This window comes from Schistocerca nitens, chromosome 7 (assembly GCF_023898315.1).
Source record: "Schistocerca nitens isolate TAMUIC-IGC-003100 chromosome 7, iqSchNite1.1, whole genome shotgun sequence".
Lineage (NCBI taxonomy): Eukaryota > Metazoa > Arthropoda > Insecta > Orthoptera > Acrididae > Schistocerca > Schistocerca nitens.
In genome coordinates, this window is record NC_064620.1 from 148,560,311 (window position 1) to 148,578,165 (window position 17,855).

The 17,855-nt window shown below is 39.7% G+C and overlaps 1 protein-coding gene across 6 annotated transcripts in view; it reads left to right on the plus strand.

Annotated features, from left to right (window-relative positions):
- Positions 1-17,855, plus strand: part of LOC126194696 (polycomb protein Sfmbt-like) — a 316,496-nt gene that overhangs the window by 88,943 nt on the left and 209,698 nt on the right. For 5 of the 6 annotated variants that reach the window (XM_049932916.1, XM_049932915.1, XM_049932918.1 and 2 more), the window contains 2 exons: positions 10,620-10,833; positions 11,614-11,759. The exons of the other annotated variant lie outside the window; for it this stretch is intronic. In XM_049932916.1, the coding sequence (XP_049788873.1) occupies positions 10,620-10,833; positions 11,614-11,759 (360 nt within the window). The remainder of the gene's footprint in view (positions 1-10,619; positions 10,834-11,613; positions 11,760-17,855) is intronic. 6 annotated transcript variants of the gene reach the window in all.

Sequence of the window (17,855 nt, forward strand, 5' to 3'; positions counted from 1 at the left end):
CTAACACACCTGCATTCAGTTGTTAATTGCTATGTGCAGTGCTTGCAGCTGCTAAGTGGAAGTAATTGTGGAATTTGATGGTCAGTGCTTTGAAAATGTCACAATTTCTGTAAGAATTATTTTATGAGGGCTCAATTTCATATGGGTTAATGGTTTCTACACCTACATCCACAGACATACTCTGCATACCACCATGAAGCGCCTGGTAGAGGGTGGATCTCATTGTACCACCTACTAGGGATTCTCCCCATTCCATTATTGTATGGTGCATGGGAAGAATGATCATTTGAATCTTTCTGTGCATGCTATAATTATTCTGATCTTGTCTACACAATCCCTGTGTGAGTGATACGTCGTAGAGTCATCGTTTAAAGCTGGTTCTTGTACTCTGTTAGTTTGTTTTCATATTTCATAATGTTCCAGATAGTTTTTGGCTTATTGTTGGAGTGATTTATTTTTGGATCATAGTAAATGAACTTGCTTTATATTAAAAAAAAAAAAAGAGAGAGAGAGAGAGAGAGAGAGAGAGAGAGAGAGAATGGAGGATTCGACAATACTGATGGTGTATATATGCAGACAGCAACGACAAATGAAAATTGAACCAAGACTGGAATTCGAACTCGGCCTTGGTACAAATTTCCTTTCATCACTGCAGTCTGCATATATATACATCATAAATGTTTGTGATTCGAAAAGGTGTCTTCATTTAGTGCTGATGGTAATGAAGTTTCAGATTTCTTCTATTTCCCCATATTTGTTTTAGAGGAAAATAAACTCATAAAGTGTTGTAGTTTTTAAGAAATAGTTAAATTTCCCATTAACATTGTTTGCTTAATAAATTTATCCCAAGCGTTCTTCCTATAATTTCTCCCTAAACATGGTGATTGAGTCATTGTTTATGCTTCTGCAACACAATACTTACTACTTTCAGATTATAGATTGTGTTGATCATTTGTGAAAAGATAAATGCAGTCTTGTCACTATTGGTTATGGTTTACGAAAATTTACAGGCTTCTTTGTCAGTAAAGACACAGGTCTGCATGGTAGATCTGAGACACATAGCAAATGCTTATGAGTATATCCATACAGTGCTTAGACTGCATAAAATCACTAGAGGCCAGTTTTCTAGAAGAAAAATTCGTAAAACCTAGCAGAGTGGCATGTCCCACAAGACAGCTGCACTGAAAGGTGTCTTCGGCATGGCAGAAAACCATAATGACAGAAACTGTGCACTCCAGCTACATTGTGTGCATGAAGTACCAACAAAAATCAGTTAAAAGTTGTACGTTAAGGTTGTACAAATTTCAATTTTTTTTGTGATTGGCCAATTGCAACTGTATCATCATCATCAAGCAACATACAGTTTCTCTCTATGCGACATGCCACATGCATACATGCAGTCCGTGTATGGATGCACTGAGAGAATAAGTTGAGATTTGTGTGTGGAATGATATGAATTTTCAGTCAAATACATACTTAAACTGTATCATAATTGGTTCTCTCCATGTATTATAGACTTTTGGTTCATGTTTGATACAGATCATGTTAACATTTTTGTGGTTACACATGTGGATTGAGGTGTTATTTTATCTCTCACATCCATTGTAGCATGTTGCATAGAGATAATCTGTATTTTGCTTGATACGACTGTACGGCTAAAATGGCCAGTCGTAAATAAACTCAAAATTTCACAGTGCACGACAGAAAATGTTTTCTTGTGAAAAATGTACTGAGGTGTGGACAGAAAAGATTGTTAAAAATAAGTCAGTAATGACATTGTTGTCAAATGTCTACATCAGTTGCACAGTGTTTAAATTTTAATGTTTTACTAATATTCTAGTTATACATTGTTGATTTAGATAGGTACTCATGGAGAAGAACTTCATTTTACCAACAAATTCTTTTCTCCAAGAAAAGAAAGTAAGTGCACATAGATTTAATGTATGGTCAGGTCCTGTTAATTGTCCAATTAATAATCAAATGCTTCATTTTGTATAATAGTCCACGTTATCCTAATCTGCTATCATCTATTCTATTCAAATTGATAATTTTGACTGATGAAATTGAAGCTGTTTTATGCTAACATGCAAAGTAGCTGCATATTGATGTATCTTCCCAAGTCAAAGGCAGGTAGTGTTCATCATTGTTGACTGACCAAGTGGACACAGCCTGCTTATGCATACACTAGCTGCAGATGCACTGTATCTGAGCACACAAGAGGAGATGTGGCATGGGGCACTGCCAGTCATTGGCGGATACAGAAATTACTTTTACCGTAATAAAAAGTAATAAAGTCAAAGGAAGTTTTATTTAAATTGATTATACACATATACTAGACAATGCCATCTTGTGATATAAAAAAGTTACAATTGTGGTTATTTTCCTTAAAAGATGAATTCTATGCACCTATTCTGCCTGGAAAATTGGTTAATTACATCGTCAATAGGATAATCAATGTCAGGGTGAGTGTCCAACAGAGCTAAGCCATTAAATCAATCCTCCTCCATTGTCGAATTCAGCCATGTCTTTGTGTGCCGCAATGTTGAAAAACTTCTTTCTACTGTAGCAATAGATGCAGGTAGACAAGCAAATATTTTGGACAGCATGTGCAAAGTAGGATAGTCAGATCTAGGACAAACAGACAATGTTTGCATAAAAGAATCATGATCATTAAGGGCATTTATGTTAGTTTGCTTGTACTGAAGAATCTCTCCCATTAGTCTCTTTTTTAGTGATTAAAGAGTGATTCTTCTTCAAAGAATGGTAGTTCAGTTAAGCAATGGTTCAATTTGTGTGCCAGATCATTACTGTCATGTTTCAGTAGTTGAAAGGGCAAAAGTATGTTGAATTTTAACCGTAAATATTTTCTTCAGCAAAACGTTCTCTCGTGTCAGTCGTAACATGGTCCAGTGTTGGAATCAAAACAGTTATTTTCCAATATGTTGTAGCATCATAATTATGATCACAGTTTTCCCTGTGTCTGTGTCTGCCTGTAAGACAAGGAACACTCAACTCCATGTCTAACTCTTCGATAACTGCCTTCGCCTCTTCAACAATATGAGAAAAGTGGCTATCAGCATTAGTTATCACCTTGAGCATTGAATCTAATTTTGCTTTTGCCGTCGCGACGTCCAAGCTACGGTCTTGTAAGATTTTGCTGACTGGATATGTTATGCTCATAATGTCACTCAGTGTAAACAGAGTGATAAAAAACTTGCAATTAGAGAGAGCTCGAAGGAGAATATTGACTTTAGCAGCTGTTGTTCTATCCTCCAAAACTGTATTTCTTTAAGAACTTTGCAAATTGTTCTGAGATCAGCTGCGAACTGAATAACAGCATCATGTCGCTCAACCCATCTCGTTTGACAGTGATACTGCAGTGAGTGTTTTAGATGACTCTCCAATGTTGCGAACTGCTTGCCAGACGCTGTGAAGAATGATACTACTACTTCAATAGTACCAAGTGAGTTTCAGTGCGCGACCTGACTGGAGTGGGCAGTGCGATTAGCAATACAGGGGGGCCCACAAGGTGGGGGGGGGGGTTGTGCGCGGGATGCGCACCCCCCCATATGTAGCCGCCACTGCTGCCAATACCACACACAATCTGTTTATACCTCAGTTCATATATAGACACTATATTGATATTTCCTCTGACTTAAATTTGGTAACATTTGCTGGCTATTGATAAATATGTTGATAGACAGTGAATCAGGACCTGGAATGTGTGACTACATTATTTAAGAAATGAGAGAACTAATTTGCTAATGCTGCACAATATTATGAAGAGTATACAGGACTGTCAAGTGCATGGTGACAAGAGGAAATTAAGTGTTGAATTATGGAGGGGCAGAAATGGGTTGAGCGGAGGAGTAAACATTGCTTTTAATTAATATGAAATTGCCAGTGAATCACTGTTTAGTTTCAGTATTCAAAATATTTGTAAGTATAACAAAATAAAGTTAATGTTCAACTTCCCACTAATGTTGAGGTTACAAGATGTAGTTGGCAGACAGTAAATTGGCAAAGCAGGTGTGTAATGTGTGCCTTCCTATGCATGACTTTAATGTGGCAGAGAAGAACGGCTTCTGTTTTTTACCTCGTATTACCATCTGCCATACTTGAAATCTGTAGAGGTATCATTGGTGAACTTTGGACAGCTGTTGGATAGCTTAGTGTTTTATTTTGTTCTTTTCATTTTCTTGGACTAACTTCACTGATTAGTTGAGTTATCAGTTAATACATGTAACAATATTAGAGAAGGAAAGTTGGTACTCACCATATAGCGGAGATGCTGAATCGCGATAGGCACAACAAAAGATTCACACAATTATAGCTTTCAGCCATTAAGGCCTTTGTCAGCAATACACACACACACACACACACACACACACACACACACACACTTCTGCAGTCTCAGATAACTGGAACCACACTGTGAGCAGAAGCACCAGTGCATGATGGGAGTGGTGACTGGGTGGGGGTAAGGATGGTGCGGGGAGGGGGAGGGATAGTATGGTGGGGGTGGCAGAAAGTGAAGTGCTGCAGTTTAGACGCAGGGCAGGAGAGAGGTGGGGAGGGGTGGGTGGGTGTGTGGGGGGGGGGGGGGGTGGAGTAAGTAGCGGAAAGGAGAGAAATAAAAATAAATTAAAATACTGGGTGTGGCGGTGAAGCTGGAATGGGGACAAGGATGGTGCTGGATGGGTGAGGACAGTGACTAACGAAGGTTGAGACCAGGAGGGTTACAGGAACGTAGGATGTATTGCTGGGAAAGTTCCCACCTGCGCAGTTCAGAAAAGCTGGTGTTGGTGGATCCATATGGCACAGGCTGTGAATCTCATAAGGGATATCATTTTTGGCAGCGTTTACAGCAACAGGGTGGTCAACTTGTTCTTTGGCCACAGTTTGTCGGTGGCCATTCATGCGGACAGACAGCTTGTCATGCCTACATAGAAAGCAGCACAGTGGTTGCAGCTTAGCTTGTAAATCACATGATTGGTTTCACAGGTCGCCCTGCCTTTGACGGGATAGGTGATGTTAGTGACCGGACTGGAGTAGGTGGTGGTAGGAGGATGTATGGGACGGGTCTTGCATCTAGGTCTATTACAGGGGTATGAGCCATGAGGTAAGGTATTGGGAGCAGGGGTTGTGTAACGATGGATGAGTATATTGAGAAGGTTCGGTGGATGGCGGAATACCACTGTAGGAGGGGTGGGGAGGATAGTGGGCAGGACATTTCTCATTTCAGAGCACGATGAGAGGTAATCGAAACCCTGGCCGAGAAAGTAATTCAGTTGCTCCAGTCTCGGATAGTACTGAGTTATGAGGGGGAATACTCTGTGGCCGAACTATGGGACTTTGGGAGGTGGTGAGAGACTGGAAAGATAAGGCATGGGAGATCTGTTTTTGTATAAGGTTGGGAGGATAATTTCAGTCAGTGAAGGCTTCAGTGAGACCCTCGGTATATTTTGAGATGGACTGCTCGTCACTGCAGATGTGACGGCCACAGGTGGTTAGGCCATCTAGAGGAATCCTTCCCAGTATCCTAAACTCCTCACCTGGTTCATATTCATTGATAATATCTTTACTATTGGGATTGAAGGTGAGGACACCCTATCCACATTCCTCCAGAACCTCAACCACTTCTCCCCCATTTGCTTCACCTGGTGGTCCTACTGAACCCAACAAGCACCTTCCTAGATGTAGATCTCTACCTCAGAGATGGCTACATCCATATCAAACCTACTAACTACCAGCAGTACCTCCACTTTGACAGCTGCCACCCGTTACATGCCAAGAAGTCCCTTCCATACAGCCTAGCCACCTGTGGCTGTCACATCTGCAGTGACGAGCAGTCCCCCTCAAAATATACCGAGAGTCTCACTGAAGCCTTCACTGACTGTAATTATCCCACCAACCTTATATGAAAACAAATCTCCCATGTCTTACCTTTCCAGTCTCCCACCACGTCCCGAAGTCCCACAGTCCAGCCTCAGAGGAGCATTCCCCTCATAACTCAGTACCATCTGGGACTGGAGCAACTGAATTACATTCTCCGCCAGGGTTTCGATTACCTCTTGTCGTGCCCTGAAATGAGAAATGTCCTGACCACTATCCTCCCCACCCCTCCTACAGTGGTATTCCACCATCCAGCGGACCTTCACAATATACTCGTCCTTCCTTACACAACCCCTGCTCCCAATACCTTACCTCATGGCTCATACCCCTGTAATAGACCTAGATGCAAGACATGTCCCATACATCCTCCTACCACCACCTACTCCAGGCCGGTCACTAACATCACCTATCCTGTCAAAGGCAGGGCGACCTGTGAAACCAATCATGTGATTTACAAGCTAAGCTGCAACCACTGTGCTGCTTTCTATGTAGGCATGACAAGCTGTCTGTCCGCATGAATGGCCACCGACAAACTGTGGCCAAAGAACAAGTTGACCACCCTGTTGCTGTAAACGCTGCCAAAAATGATATTCCTTATCTCAATGAGTGATTCACAGCCTGTGCCATATGGATCCTTCCCACCAACACCTGCTTTTCTGAATTGAGCAGGTGGGAACTTTCCCTGCAATACATCCTACATTCCCGTAACCCTCCTGATCTCAACCTTCGTTAGTCACTGTCCTCACCCATCCAGCCCCATCCCTGTTCCCATTCCAGCACTACACAGCTGTCATTTCACCGCCACACCCAGTCTCCTAATTTCTTTTTATTTCTCTCACTCCCACTACTTACTCCCTCCCACCTCTCTCCTGCCATCCATCTAAAATGCAGCACTTCACTTTCTGCCACCTGCCACCTCCACAATACTACCCCTCACCCTCCCCACCCCAGCCTCCTCCTTACCCCCACTCAGTCGCCACACCCATCATGCACTGGTGCTGCTGCTCGCAGTGTGGTTTCAGTTATCTGAGACTGTAGATGTGTGTGTAAGTTGCGTTTGCATGAGTGTATATATGTATGTATATGTGTGTGTGTGTGTGTGTGTGTGTGTGTGTGTGTGTGTGTGTGTGTGTGTGTTGCTGATAAAGGCCTTAATGACTGAAAGCTATAGTTGTGTGAATCTTTTGTTGTGCTTATCGCGACTCAGCATCTCTGCTATATGGTGAGTAGCAACTTCCCTCCTGTAATATTGTTACATTCCATCCTGGATTTTCCCTCGGTTAATACATGTCCTACATCTGTGGACAGTGATCGTAGGTCTGGACAGAAAATTTATAAAACTATTTGAGATAATGGAAGTGTGAGAAAACACTAAATTCATTGTTGCTAACTCACTACTACGTGAATCAAATAAATTTCACTGAAACCGTATTAATGTATCGATGGGTTTGAAACAAAAGGACTGTAATGACATGATATGGTAACAGGGAAAATGATTCAGAAATGCTGAACCAGCAGTATAATTACAGTCATGACAATTGAAAATTTGTCTGGATCAGTGCTCAGATGTGGATTTTCTGCTTCTTACAAGCAGTTGCTCTGCCCTTTTAGGTTTTGTGAGCACATCTCTTTAACTCTGACTCAAACTTCAAACCTTATATGATTTCATTTCATTGAAACTAATTCAATTCATATTTAATATTCATGGCAGAAGAGCCACTGTCTCACTTCAAATCCTTCCCATAGTGGTGCTATTCCCACAGACCTCATGGGAGAGCATCTGGTTGTAGTGTGGAAATCGTAGAAACAAACATCAGTAAAAGTAAAAGTTTGTCTGGTCTGGAGGTGTTCTCAGATTGACTAATGCTTAAGGTAACTGCTCACTAAAAGCAGCAAATACAGGCCAGAGAATCATCTGGCACATTTTTTCATTTATCACTGTCAAGTTTTAAGTTGTAGAATAATGTTAAATCATTGCGAATAAGCCATAAGTAACTGTCATAATGAATAGAAATGTTGGTATTAGCTTTACCCACCATTTTTTGTCCCTTTTCTGTTTGTTGTCTGTAGATAATGGTCTGTTGTAGACCATGGAAGTTCAGCAGATGAAGGTTCTCAGGTAGTGTCAGTGCAGTAATAGCATCTTGGGTTTCTTGCTACATGAATCCACAGTGCGTCCACAACATATTGGAAGGCATGTTCTCTTGTATCTTTTACAAAAGTGCCAGATTCTTGTACTACTCCTTACAGAGTCATCAGTGGTGGGTGGACATTTAAATCCCCACTATGGCCCCTCTTTAACGTTTAATCACCACCTGACCCTGTGTTTACATGGCTGGCAGCTCACACTCTCCGGCCTTGCTGCTTCATAAACGGCAGAATGTTTTCTCTCCTGTACCCTCCCCCCTCCCCAGAAAGCTGTCAAGCAGCACTGAGAGCAAACGCACTGTGGATTAATGTGGCGAAAGACATGAAAATGTTTTATTATGTGAAAGTATTATTCATGACCTTTTGATTAATTGTGATTGGCAGTGCACATTATCCCACCAGCATTTCCAATTTTACCGACATTGTTTGTATAAATCCTTTCAAGAGTGCAATGTGAATACTAGAAAATGATTAAACACCAGTTACAAAAACTGCCATACCAGAAGAAAATAAAATAAAATATGTCAACAATTGAATTATATACTTTCTTGTTTAGAAAATAGTAGAAGCTGTAGAACCTTTGCCATCTGAAATTCTTAAACATCACAGCTATTGTGGACTGTGGTGTTTAAAGTAAGGAGACAGTAGCACTTACTGTTGTCTTTCTTGATGAATACAAGAGAATAATTCCTTGATTTGTGAAATCAGTTGTTATTATTGGACCCATTGTTGCGATACAATAAAGAAACCAAGAAAATGTTGTATTAAAAACTGAATAGCTATAGGCAGAATAGAACAAGTACTATGATTTTGAGCACTTTTACGTGAAAAGAAACTCACATATTGAGATTGTTTGATTTCGTCTTTCAGTGAGCAGTCACTTTTATGTTAGCCTTGTAAGTTATTCTGGACACAGGAGAGAGGTTACTACAGCTCATTGGTTCAGATAGTAAAAGCATCTTCCTGAGAGAACTAGTAACTTGGATTAATATTGTGGAAGGAAAGTGCTAATATTTTGAGATTGAGGGATGCAATGAAATTATGCTTGTACCTTATTGAAATAATACATTTTCTATTCAGTTGTTGATTAAACTTGAATTGGAAAATTGTGTGGCTAGTAAGGTATAATTATTGTTTTCATGTGTGCTCTATCATGTCTTGTCTTCTTGTAGTATTGACAGGTGAAATACACAGATAAGTGAAAAATGAATCAGGTGAATTTCTGTTTGTGTTTCCTCCTCTTTTCCTGTGGAGACCAGATTCTGTCCTTTGCTTATGAATTTTCCAAGTAAGCTTAATGACACTGCAATGCGGCGCATTCTGTGCATCACATTAGTGTGCAATTGTGATTAATGAATGTAATTATGTAGATGACCACAATCAAGAAGCATTTGATAAGTAATTACTACTACTAACATATTGTGCTATAGCATGTTGTTACCTGTTGGACTCTTGGTTTAATTTGTACTTGCATGTTTTTATACTCTTTCTCACTAGTAATGGCTACCTTCGAAAAGAAATAAAAATATCAAGCAACCACATGAAGTATTCTTTGCTGTAACACCATTAACAGATTATGTGCAATGCACTGTTAGTCTTGCATCACATCCTGTTGTTTGGAAATTGGACAGCACGTTACATTTACTATTTCCTCAGCTTTAAAGAAATATAAAATAAATATAAAGCATGTATTAATTTCTGTTATTCATAACTTGATACGTGGCAGCAGAATGCAAATACTGACCTCCATAACTTTCTAGACTGTTCCTAGTGACTGAATTCACTATATATGTAAATTACGAAATAGGAATGTAGAAAAAGAATTAGCTGTGATTTTGATTTTAGGGGGAAAAGGAGAGAAAAGAAACAGAAGAGGCAATGTGACAAGCTTCTTTAATCCTACGTACAAATTTTAATACAGGATGGCTACAAAAATTATAGCATTATGTAAACAGATTAATTAGTCTGTGTACTGTATTTGCTAGTGTACCTGAATGGAAGTTCTAGCAACATTTTAATGTGAACATTGCTGTGTCTTTTCTCTTTATTTTGAGAGATTAAAGCATGATTTGTAATACCATACTGAAGTAGTTTTCAAAATCTGCTAATCTTCTTAAAAAATCTATTTTGTGGGTTCACTGCTAATATTTATTATGCTGCTTCATACTGCTGAGAAAAGTAAAGCTGTTCTTGAATTACTGAGAGATTTGCACCATTACATATTATAAAAGGTAGAAGGTAAGGGCATGCACCCGGCAGACAAATAAAAATTGAGACACCACAATAATTGTGTACGCATTGTCTGTATGTGTTTGCTTGCAAATATGTGATTGTCCATTCCCTTTATTTTCTGCAATTTTGCTGTTTGTGCTACATCCTCTTGATAACTACCAGCATTCCATAAAATTTAATTGTTAATAATTATGTAATTTTACCATTGGGATGTGATTACTGAAATTTTAGATTGATCCCCAACATTTAATGACTTTCATTCATTGCTAGGTTTAATTTCGTCTGAGGGTTATGGGGAATGGAAAAGCAGAATGTCGTGATGAGTTGAGCTTTGTGGTCCCCAGGACATGGACGGGTTCATGATGCTGGATGAGTTCGATACTTACTGTGAGTCGCAGCCCCAGTACATGTCAACTGCCTCAGCTGCCACACAAACTCCAAGTCAGCGGGCCCGCAAAATCAAGCCGGTCAAACATCCCGCACTGAAACTGAAGACCCCAATAGCATATCAGAAAGATACCGATCTTAGCGTCATCCCCATCCAAAAGGATGGAATGGGTAAGTGCGGTCAAGAAACTAAGGTGTGCCACTTTGGGGCGAGTACTATAAAAACATTACAAAGGTGTCATGAAACTGTTTCATCAGGAAACATTCTTATTCACATGAAACTTACTACTCACGGAGTGAGCATTCTACAAAATGTATAACTTATGGGGATAATGTGAGAGAAGAACTTCCACACATTCAAAACACACACACACACACACACACACACACACACACACGTATATACATGCACACACTCAAACATACACTTGTGGTGGAGAATAGTTTTTAAGCATTTTTGGAGGCCATGTTATGAAGGTGATATTATTTTTATGCCCATTTTTTTTCTTTTATATCCCTTTTATAGAGTTCACGTTTCATACAAACATATTGCATTGAAATCTAAATATGTAAATACTGAAATTAGAAAATTTCACACAAAAAGTTCAGAAATAGTTTACATTCAAATTCCACTTTAAGCCCAGTGAGTGTTGTAAATGAAATTTTGGATAATCTTCTCTGTAAATCAGAAACAAATCTTAAAAAGTTAAATATCTATTCTCCTGCATGGCTAAATTACTCCTGCTTTTATGTCTGTTGTGCTGATAATTGCAGCTTGCTGTTAAATGTTCTGTGTAGCATGCTTCCTTCAAGCATATTTGTGTTATGTGTACCCTTGCTTTACTCCACACTTAGTTTGCACAAAAAATTAAATCAGCATTCTCATTATATCTTTTTACTTTAATGTATTCTATCAGAGAACAGTGTTGTCACTACTTTCGCGTAATTTAGCTGTCTGCCAGACTTGTGGAGCAATCGGAGTGAAACACGCCTTCTACACTAAAGAAAGAAGGTTCTGCAGCCTTTCCTGTGCTCGGCAGTACGCAGAGTTGGAGAAATCTGGGCAACCAATTCCAAAACCACTTCCTGTGTTTCATGTAAGTTCTAATAGTTTGGTATAATTGCTTCATTTAGTCTTACACGCGAGATGTGCCTGGTTAACTTCAGTCCTTACATTATTGGTGGCTTCAGTAATTTCATTTCTATAATAAACTGTTAATTTACATTATGTAATTTATTGCTCATTATAAGAAAGGTCCAGTCCCAAGACAAGTCACAAACTGGAAACACTTGTGGCAGTGCAGTCCTATTAAGTTACAGGTTTGTCAATTTCGTTGGCCAAGAGTGCATATGCAGAATCAAAATTGTATCATAAATAAATCTTGGAAATTCTCCACTTTATAAAGATACCAGATTTATGCAAATATAAAATACTAGCGACCCAGCACAGCTTTGTAAGGCTAGCATTAAGTATCTGCACCCAGATGACTTGATTAGCATAGAGTATCTTTAGGGACCATGAGTAAAATTCAGGGATTGATGTTGAGTAAATGAATATCATAACTGTCAAGTAACTTACATGATGTATGCAGTGTGTGCCAAGAAATTTGTCTGGAGATGTGAATATTGTGTGTTCCATATTGAACTGGCATTTGGAGGTATTGAACTAGCGTTTGGAGGGACATCTCATGGCAATGGTGGGAGCATGTTGTGATGTAAGTAATGTGCTTACAAGCAGTGAAAATATTGTATGCAATTTTGTGTGTGTGTGTGTGTGTGTGTGTGTGTGTGTGTGTGTGTGTGTGTGAGTGAGAGAGGGAGAGAGAGAGAGAGGGGGGGGGGGCTCAATGAGACTGTCTGATGTGGTACAAATGAAAGATAAAATAAGGAAAAACATGCATGGTCTACATGTTTAGCTCATGTTAAATCACTCCTCTTGTGAAGCTCAGTATGCACTGTGATACGTCGTTGAGACTTATTGCCACAATTCTTTATGATAGACTTCTTCACTGTGCCGTACAAAGAATAATATCCATATAGAGGTTTTATCCAAAGAAAGCTAAAAGTTAAGTCATGTGCTGTGCTGCTGAAAGAATGTACTAAATGTAAATGAAGGGCGTTACTGAAGTACTTTTTCAGAAAATGTTTTACTTGAAGCATAAAATGAAATGTACAGCATGTTTTGGCTGGGAGTCCTCTTACAGGAAGTTTTGCTGCCTGGTGTAAGTCTTTCATAATCTATGCCACTTCAACGATTGGGTGTTGATGATGATGAAATGATGATGGGGACAATACAACACCCAGTCAGCAAGCAAATAAAATCTTTGATCCAGCCTTGAATCAAACCTAGGCTCAGCTAAAGAGGTGAACATGTAAAGCATATAAAATAAAACACCACATGTTTTTGATTCTCAGGTTTTTTTGCTAGGCAGTTGTTCTCAGTTGGTTGCAGGGAAACTATTGGTTAAAATATTTGCTTATTTCAGATTGTGTGTTTCACATCGCAGCTCGATGATGAGGTGGTTATCATTTCATTATTGATCATATTTATCATGAAGCTTCATAACTGAGTTACGCACTGTCCAGTGTTCAGATAATTTACTGTGAATTAAGAGTGCAAATTGTGACTGGTAAAAATGAGGAAAGCAGAAACTGACAGTCTAAAATTGTCCTCATCATTCAAAATGCAGCCCTCAACCATCTGTACATGTATTTTGAAATCTTTTGTATCCATCAGCAAGAAATTTCTGAATCCTGTTCAAGAACATGGTGCCCATGTCTTTATGATCTTTAAAAGATCTTAATCGCTTTCTCACTAGTGAAGATTCATTTACCAGTCTACTGTATAATACGAAAGTGTCCAAACAAATAATATCTTTCACCCCTGCCATCCAGAGAATCGAGTTTGCATCTCTGTTTGACCTGATGAATGCAGAAAGCTGAAAAATGAGTCATCCGCTACAATGCAGCGAAACTTTCTGCAATGAAGTAAAGTTGCGTATCATGCTGCATTTTACTCTGTGCAAAAGTAATTGATTTTCACTACACAGTTGTTCGGAAACAATCACAATAGTTTGATGTCACTTAAGTGACTTGCGTGCCCCTAACCAGTGGAATCAGAGTTCATTTCTGGTGAATACTGAGTTATAAGGCAGAACGAGAAAAAAGTAACAGAGCCAGGATGTTACAACCTTCTAGTTTAAAGAAAAAGCTGTGCCTCTAGACAGTCACACCACATGTGAATTTGGTCATGCGAAAGCTGTCCTCGTCACTTAGTGCATCTGTTAGTGAAAACCAGAGCCAAATCCCTGTTTTGACACAATTGACTCCTATTGAAATGAAATACATACCACTTAAGGTAGGAGTCAGATGGATGTTCATGTACTTCAGCTAGCCCATATGACTAGATTTTTGCAAATGCTCCATAGATAGTTGTCATCTTTAAAAGAAAATGAACTCTTTGTAAAACTTTAACCATTTTATACGCTCACACACCCTTCCATTACCACACTGACAATTCCTTGATGACTCAGGGTGTATCCTTTCATCCAATGCCTTCTCTCAGTAAAATTGTGTCATAAATTATTTTTCCCCCTTTGATTAAGAACCATCTCGTTTATTGTTGGATCTATTGAAAAGGCTAGATATTGTGTTGGTTACAAAATAATACTGCAGAAGTTGAACTATTATGGAATAAGAGGAGTAACTCACCATTAGTTCCTATAATACTTAAAAACAGATAGCTAAAGGTCATTCTCTACAGTAATGTGATGGTGTCTTACTGTGGCACACCTGTTACATTAGAAGGCATATCGCATATGTAAGTGATGTGCCTTCTAATGTAACAGGTGGTTCTAAAATACTTTTTGACGACATTGGTGCATTAGTGAAAGATGTTAAGTGTAATAGAGGCAGTGTGTCACATAGAGTAGTTCAAGACATAAAATCATGGCTTGTAAGAAATGAATCGATACTAAATCTCAGTAATACTCAGTTTTTAAAGTTCATCTACATCTACATCTACATCCATACTCCGCAAGCCACCTGACGGTGTGTGGCGGAGGGTACCTTGAGTACCTCTATCGGTTCTCCCTTCTATTCCAGTCTCGTATTGTTCGTGGAAAGAAGGATAGTCGGTATACCTCTGTGTGGGCTCTAATCTCTCTGATTTTATCCTCATGGTCTCTTCGCGAGATATACGTAGGAGGGAGCAATATACTGCTTGACTCTTCGGTGAAGGTATGTTCTCGAAACTTTGACAAAAGCCCGTACCGAGCTACTGAGCGTCTCTCCTGCAGAGTCTTCCACTGGAGTTTATCTATCATCTCCGTAACGCTTTCGCGATCACTAAATGAGTTCTTCACATGCAACTCAATTAAAACTTGCCTTTTTTTATTACACAGAATCAGCATTTTTTAGCCAGACTGAACAATCATAGCTTACCATCTATCTGAATACATACCATGGAAAACTGAATCCTGTTGTATTTATCATTAGAAAAGTATCTGCTATAAGTGAGAGGCAAACATGAAAGTTAGTGTACTTTGCCTGTTTTCATTTGCTTAGGATGCATTACATTATAATCTAACTCTTCCCAATCACTAAGAGTATTTTTGCCTCGGAAATGGGCAGTTGAAGCAATATGTGGTGTAAGTTTGCAAACCTTTTGTCAACCTTTGTTAAAGTGTCTGGGAATTCTGGCATTAGTCTCTCAGTATATATTTTTTCTTTATTGTTAACAGTGTGAGCATATTCCCAATAACCTGTCAATCAGTTAATGCTAGATAGAAATCCTTGGATCGTATCTCCTAGACTCTTGTGCAGAAATGTATTCAGTAGTCTGCTGCATCTATTTTCAATAATTTACCACAAAAATTAACATATATTAGCAGTAAGCATTGCACTTTCAAATCTAAACTGAAGAATTTTCTCATGACTCACTCTTATTCTGCTGTGGAGCTCCTGGGAAAAAATTAAGCAGATTCCTGTGTTATGTTATTGATTATGTGTATAATCAGCATAGGATTTGTGTAAATTTTGTTTTGCCTATTATTCACTTTCCTGATGCTTCCACGGTCATGGAAATTTGCTCCTCAGTTTGGTCCTACAGTACTAGACCTGTAAAATAAAAATAAAATGAATCTAATCTTCAGCATTCTTCTGTAGCATCACATTTCAAAAGCTTCTATTCTCTTCTTGCCTGAACTGTGTGTTGTTCATATATCATAGCTATGCAAGGCCACACTCCAAATGAAAACCTTTAGAAAAAAGTCCTTGTTCTTGAATTACTGCCAACAGAATGCAGTCTCTCTCTCTCTCTCTCTCTCTCTCTCTCTCTCTCTCTGTGTGTGTGTGTGTGTGTGTGTGTGTGTGTGTGTGTGTGTGTGTGTGTGTGTTCTGATGGCTAATAATACATAGCAGTCTGTTCTCATTATGCATGTCTGTTACTCAGTGCCTCCTTTATACAGTGAGCAGCAATCTATCCTTTTCGTATTACTGTTATTCCGTCCCAGATTTTCCATGGTGTCATTCCAGTATTAGTTATTTTCAAACTCCCTTTGTTCTGTTGTTCTACTGCAGCAAACCAGTGCGAGTGTAGAGAACTGGGCAGGATTTAAGAGACTGTTTATATATAATTTAGCAATATTATGACAAGGAAAGCTGCCACTCACCATATAGCGGAGATGCTGAGTCGCAGATGCGCACAACAAAAATACTGTTAAAAATAAAGCTTTTGACCCGTAAGGCCTTCACCAAAAATAGATCTCTCTCTCTCTCTCTCTCTCTCTCTCTCTCTCATGTAAACACAACTTGCACACTAGTGACTGCAGTATCAGGCAACTGTAGCCACAACGCGAGCAGCAGCACCAGTGCGTGATGGGATTGGCAACTGGGTGGGCATAAGTAGTAGGCTGAGGTGGGGAGGGAGGGGGGTAGTTGTGTAGGGGTGGTGGACACTGCAGTGTTGCTGGGGAGTCCGAAGAGACGAGGTGGAGAGAGGGAAGGGCAGCTATGTGTGGACAGAAGGTCAGACAGTAGGCAGGGAAGAGGTGGGGAGGGACAGCGGGTAACAGAAAAGGAGAGAAGTAAAAAGACTGGGTGTGATGGTGGAATGAGGGCTGTATAGTGCTGGAATGGGAACAGGAAGCTGGATGGGTGAGGACAATGACTAACAAAGGTTGAGACCAGGAAGGTACGGCCAAACTTTCAGGAAACATTCCTCACACACAAAGAAAGAAAATATGTTATGTGGACATGTGTCCGGAAACGCTTACTTTTCATGTTAGAACTCATTTTATTACTTCTCTTCAAATCACATTAATCATGGGATGGAAACACACAGCAACAGAACGTACCAGCGTGACTTCAAACACTTTGTTACAGAAAATGTTCAAAATGTCCTCCGTTAGCGAGGATACATTTATCCATCCTCCGTCGCATGGAATCACTGATGCGCTGATGCAGCCCTGGAGAATGGTGTATTGTATCACAGCCATCCACAATACGAGTACGAAGAGTCTCTACATTTGGTACTGGGGTTGCGTAGGCAAGAGCCTTCAAATGCCCCCATAAATGAAAGTCAAGAGGATTGAGGTCAGGGGAGCGTGGAGGCCATGGAATTGGTCCGCTTCTACCAATCCATCGGTCACCGAATCTGTAGTTGAGAAGCGTACGAACACTTCGACTGAAATGTGCAGGAGCTCCATCGTGCATGAACCACATGTTGTGTCTTACTTGTAAAGGCACATGTTCTAGCAGCACAGGTAGAGTATCCCGTATGACATCATGATAACGTGCTCCATTGAGTGTAGGTGGAAGAACATATTGACAAAACTAAAATGAGCTCTAACATGGAAATTAAGCGTTTCTGGACACATGTCCACATAACATCTTTTCTTTATTTGTGTGTGAGGAATTTTTCCTGAAAGTTTGGCCGTACCTTTTTGTAACACCCTGTATTGCAGGGAAAGTTCCCAGCTGCACAATTCAGAAAGCTGGTGTCAATGGGAAGTATTCATATGGCACAGGCTGTGAAACAGTCATTGAAATGAAGGATGTCATGTTAGGCAGCATGCTCAGCAACCAGGTAGTCCACTTGTTTCTTCGCCACAGTTTGTCGGTGGCCATTCATGCGGACAGACAGCTTGTTGATTGTCATGTCCACATAGAATGCACCACATTGGTTGCAGCTT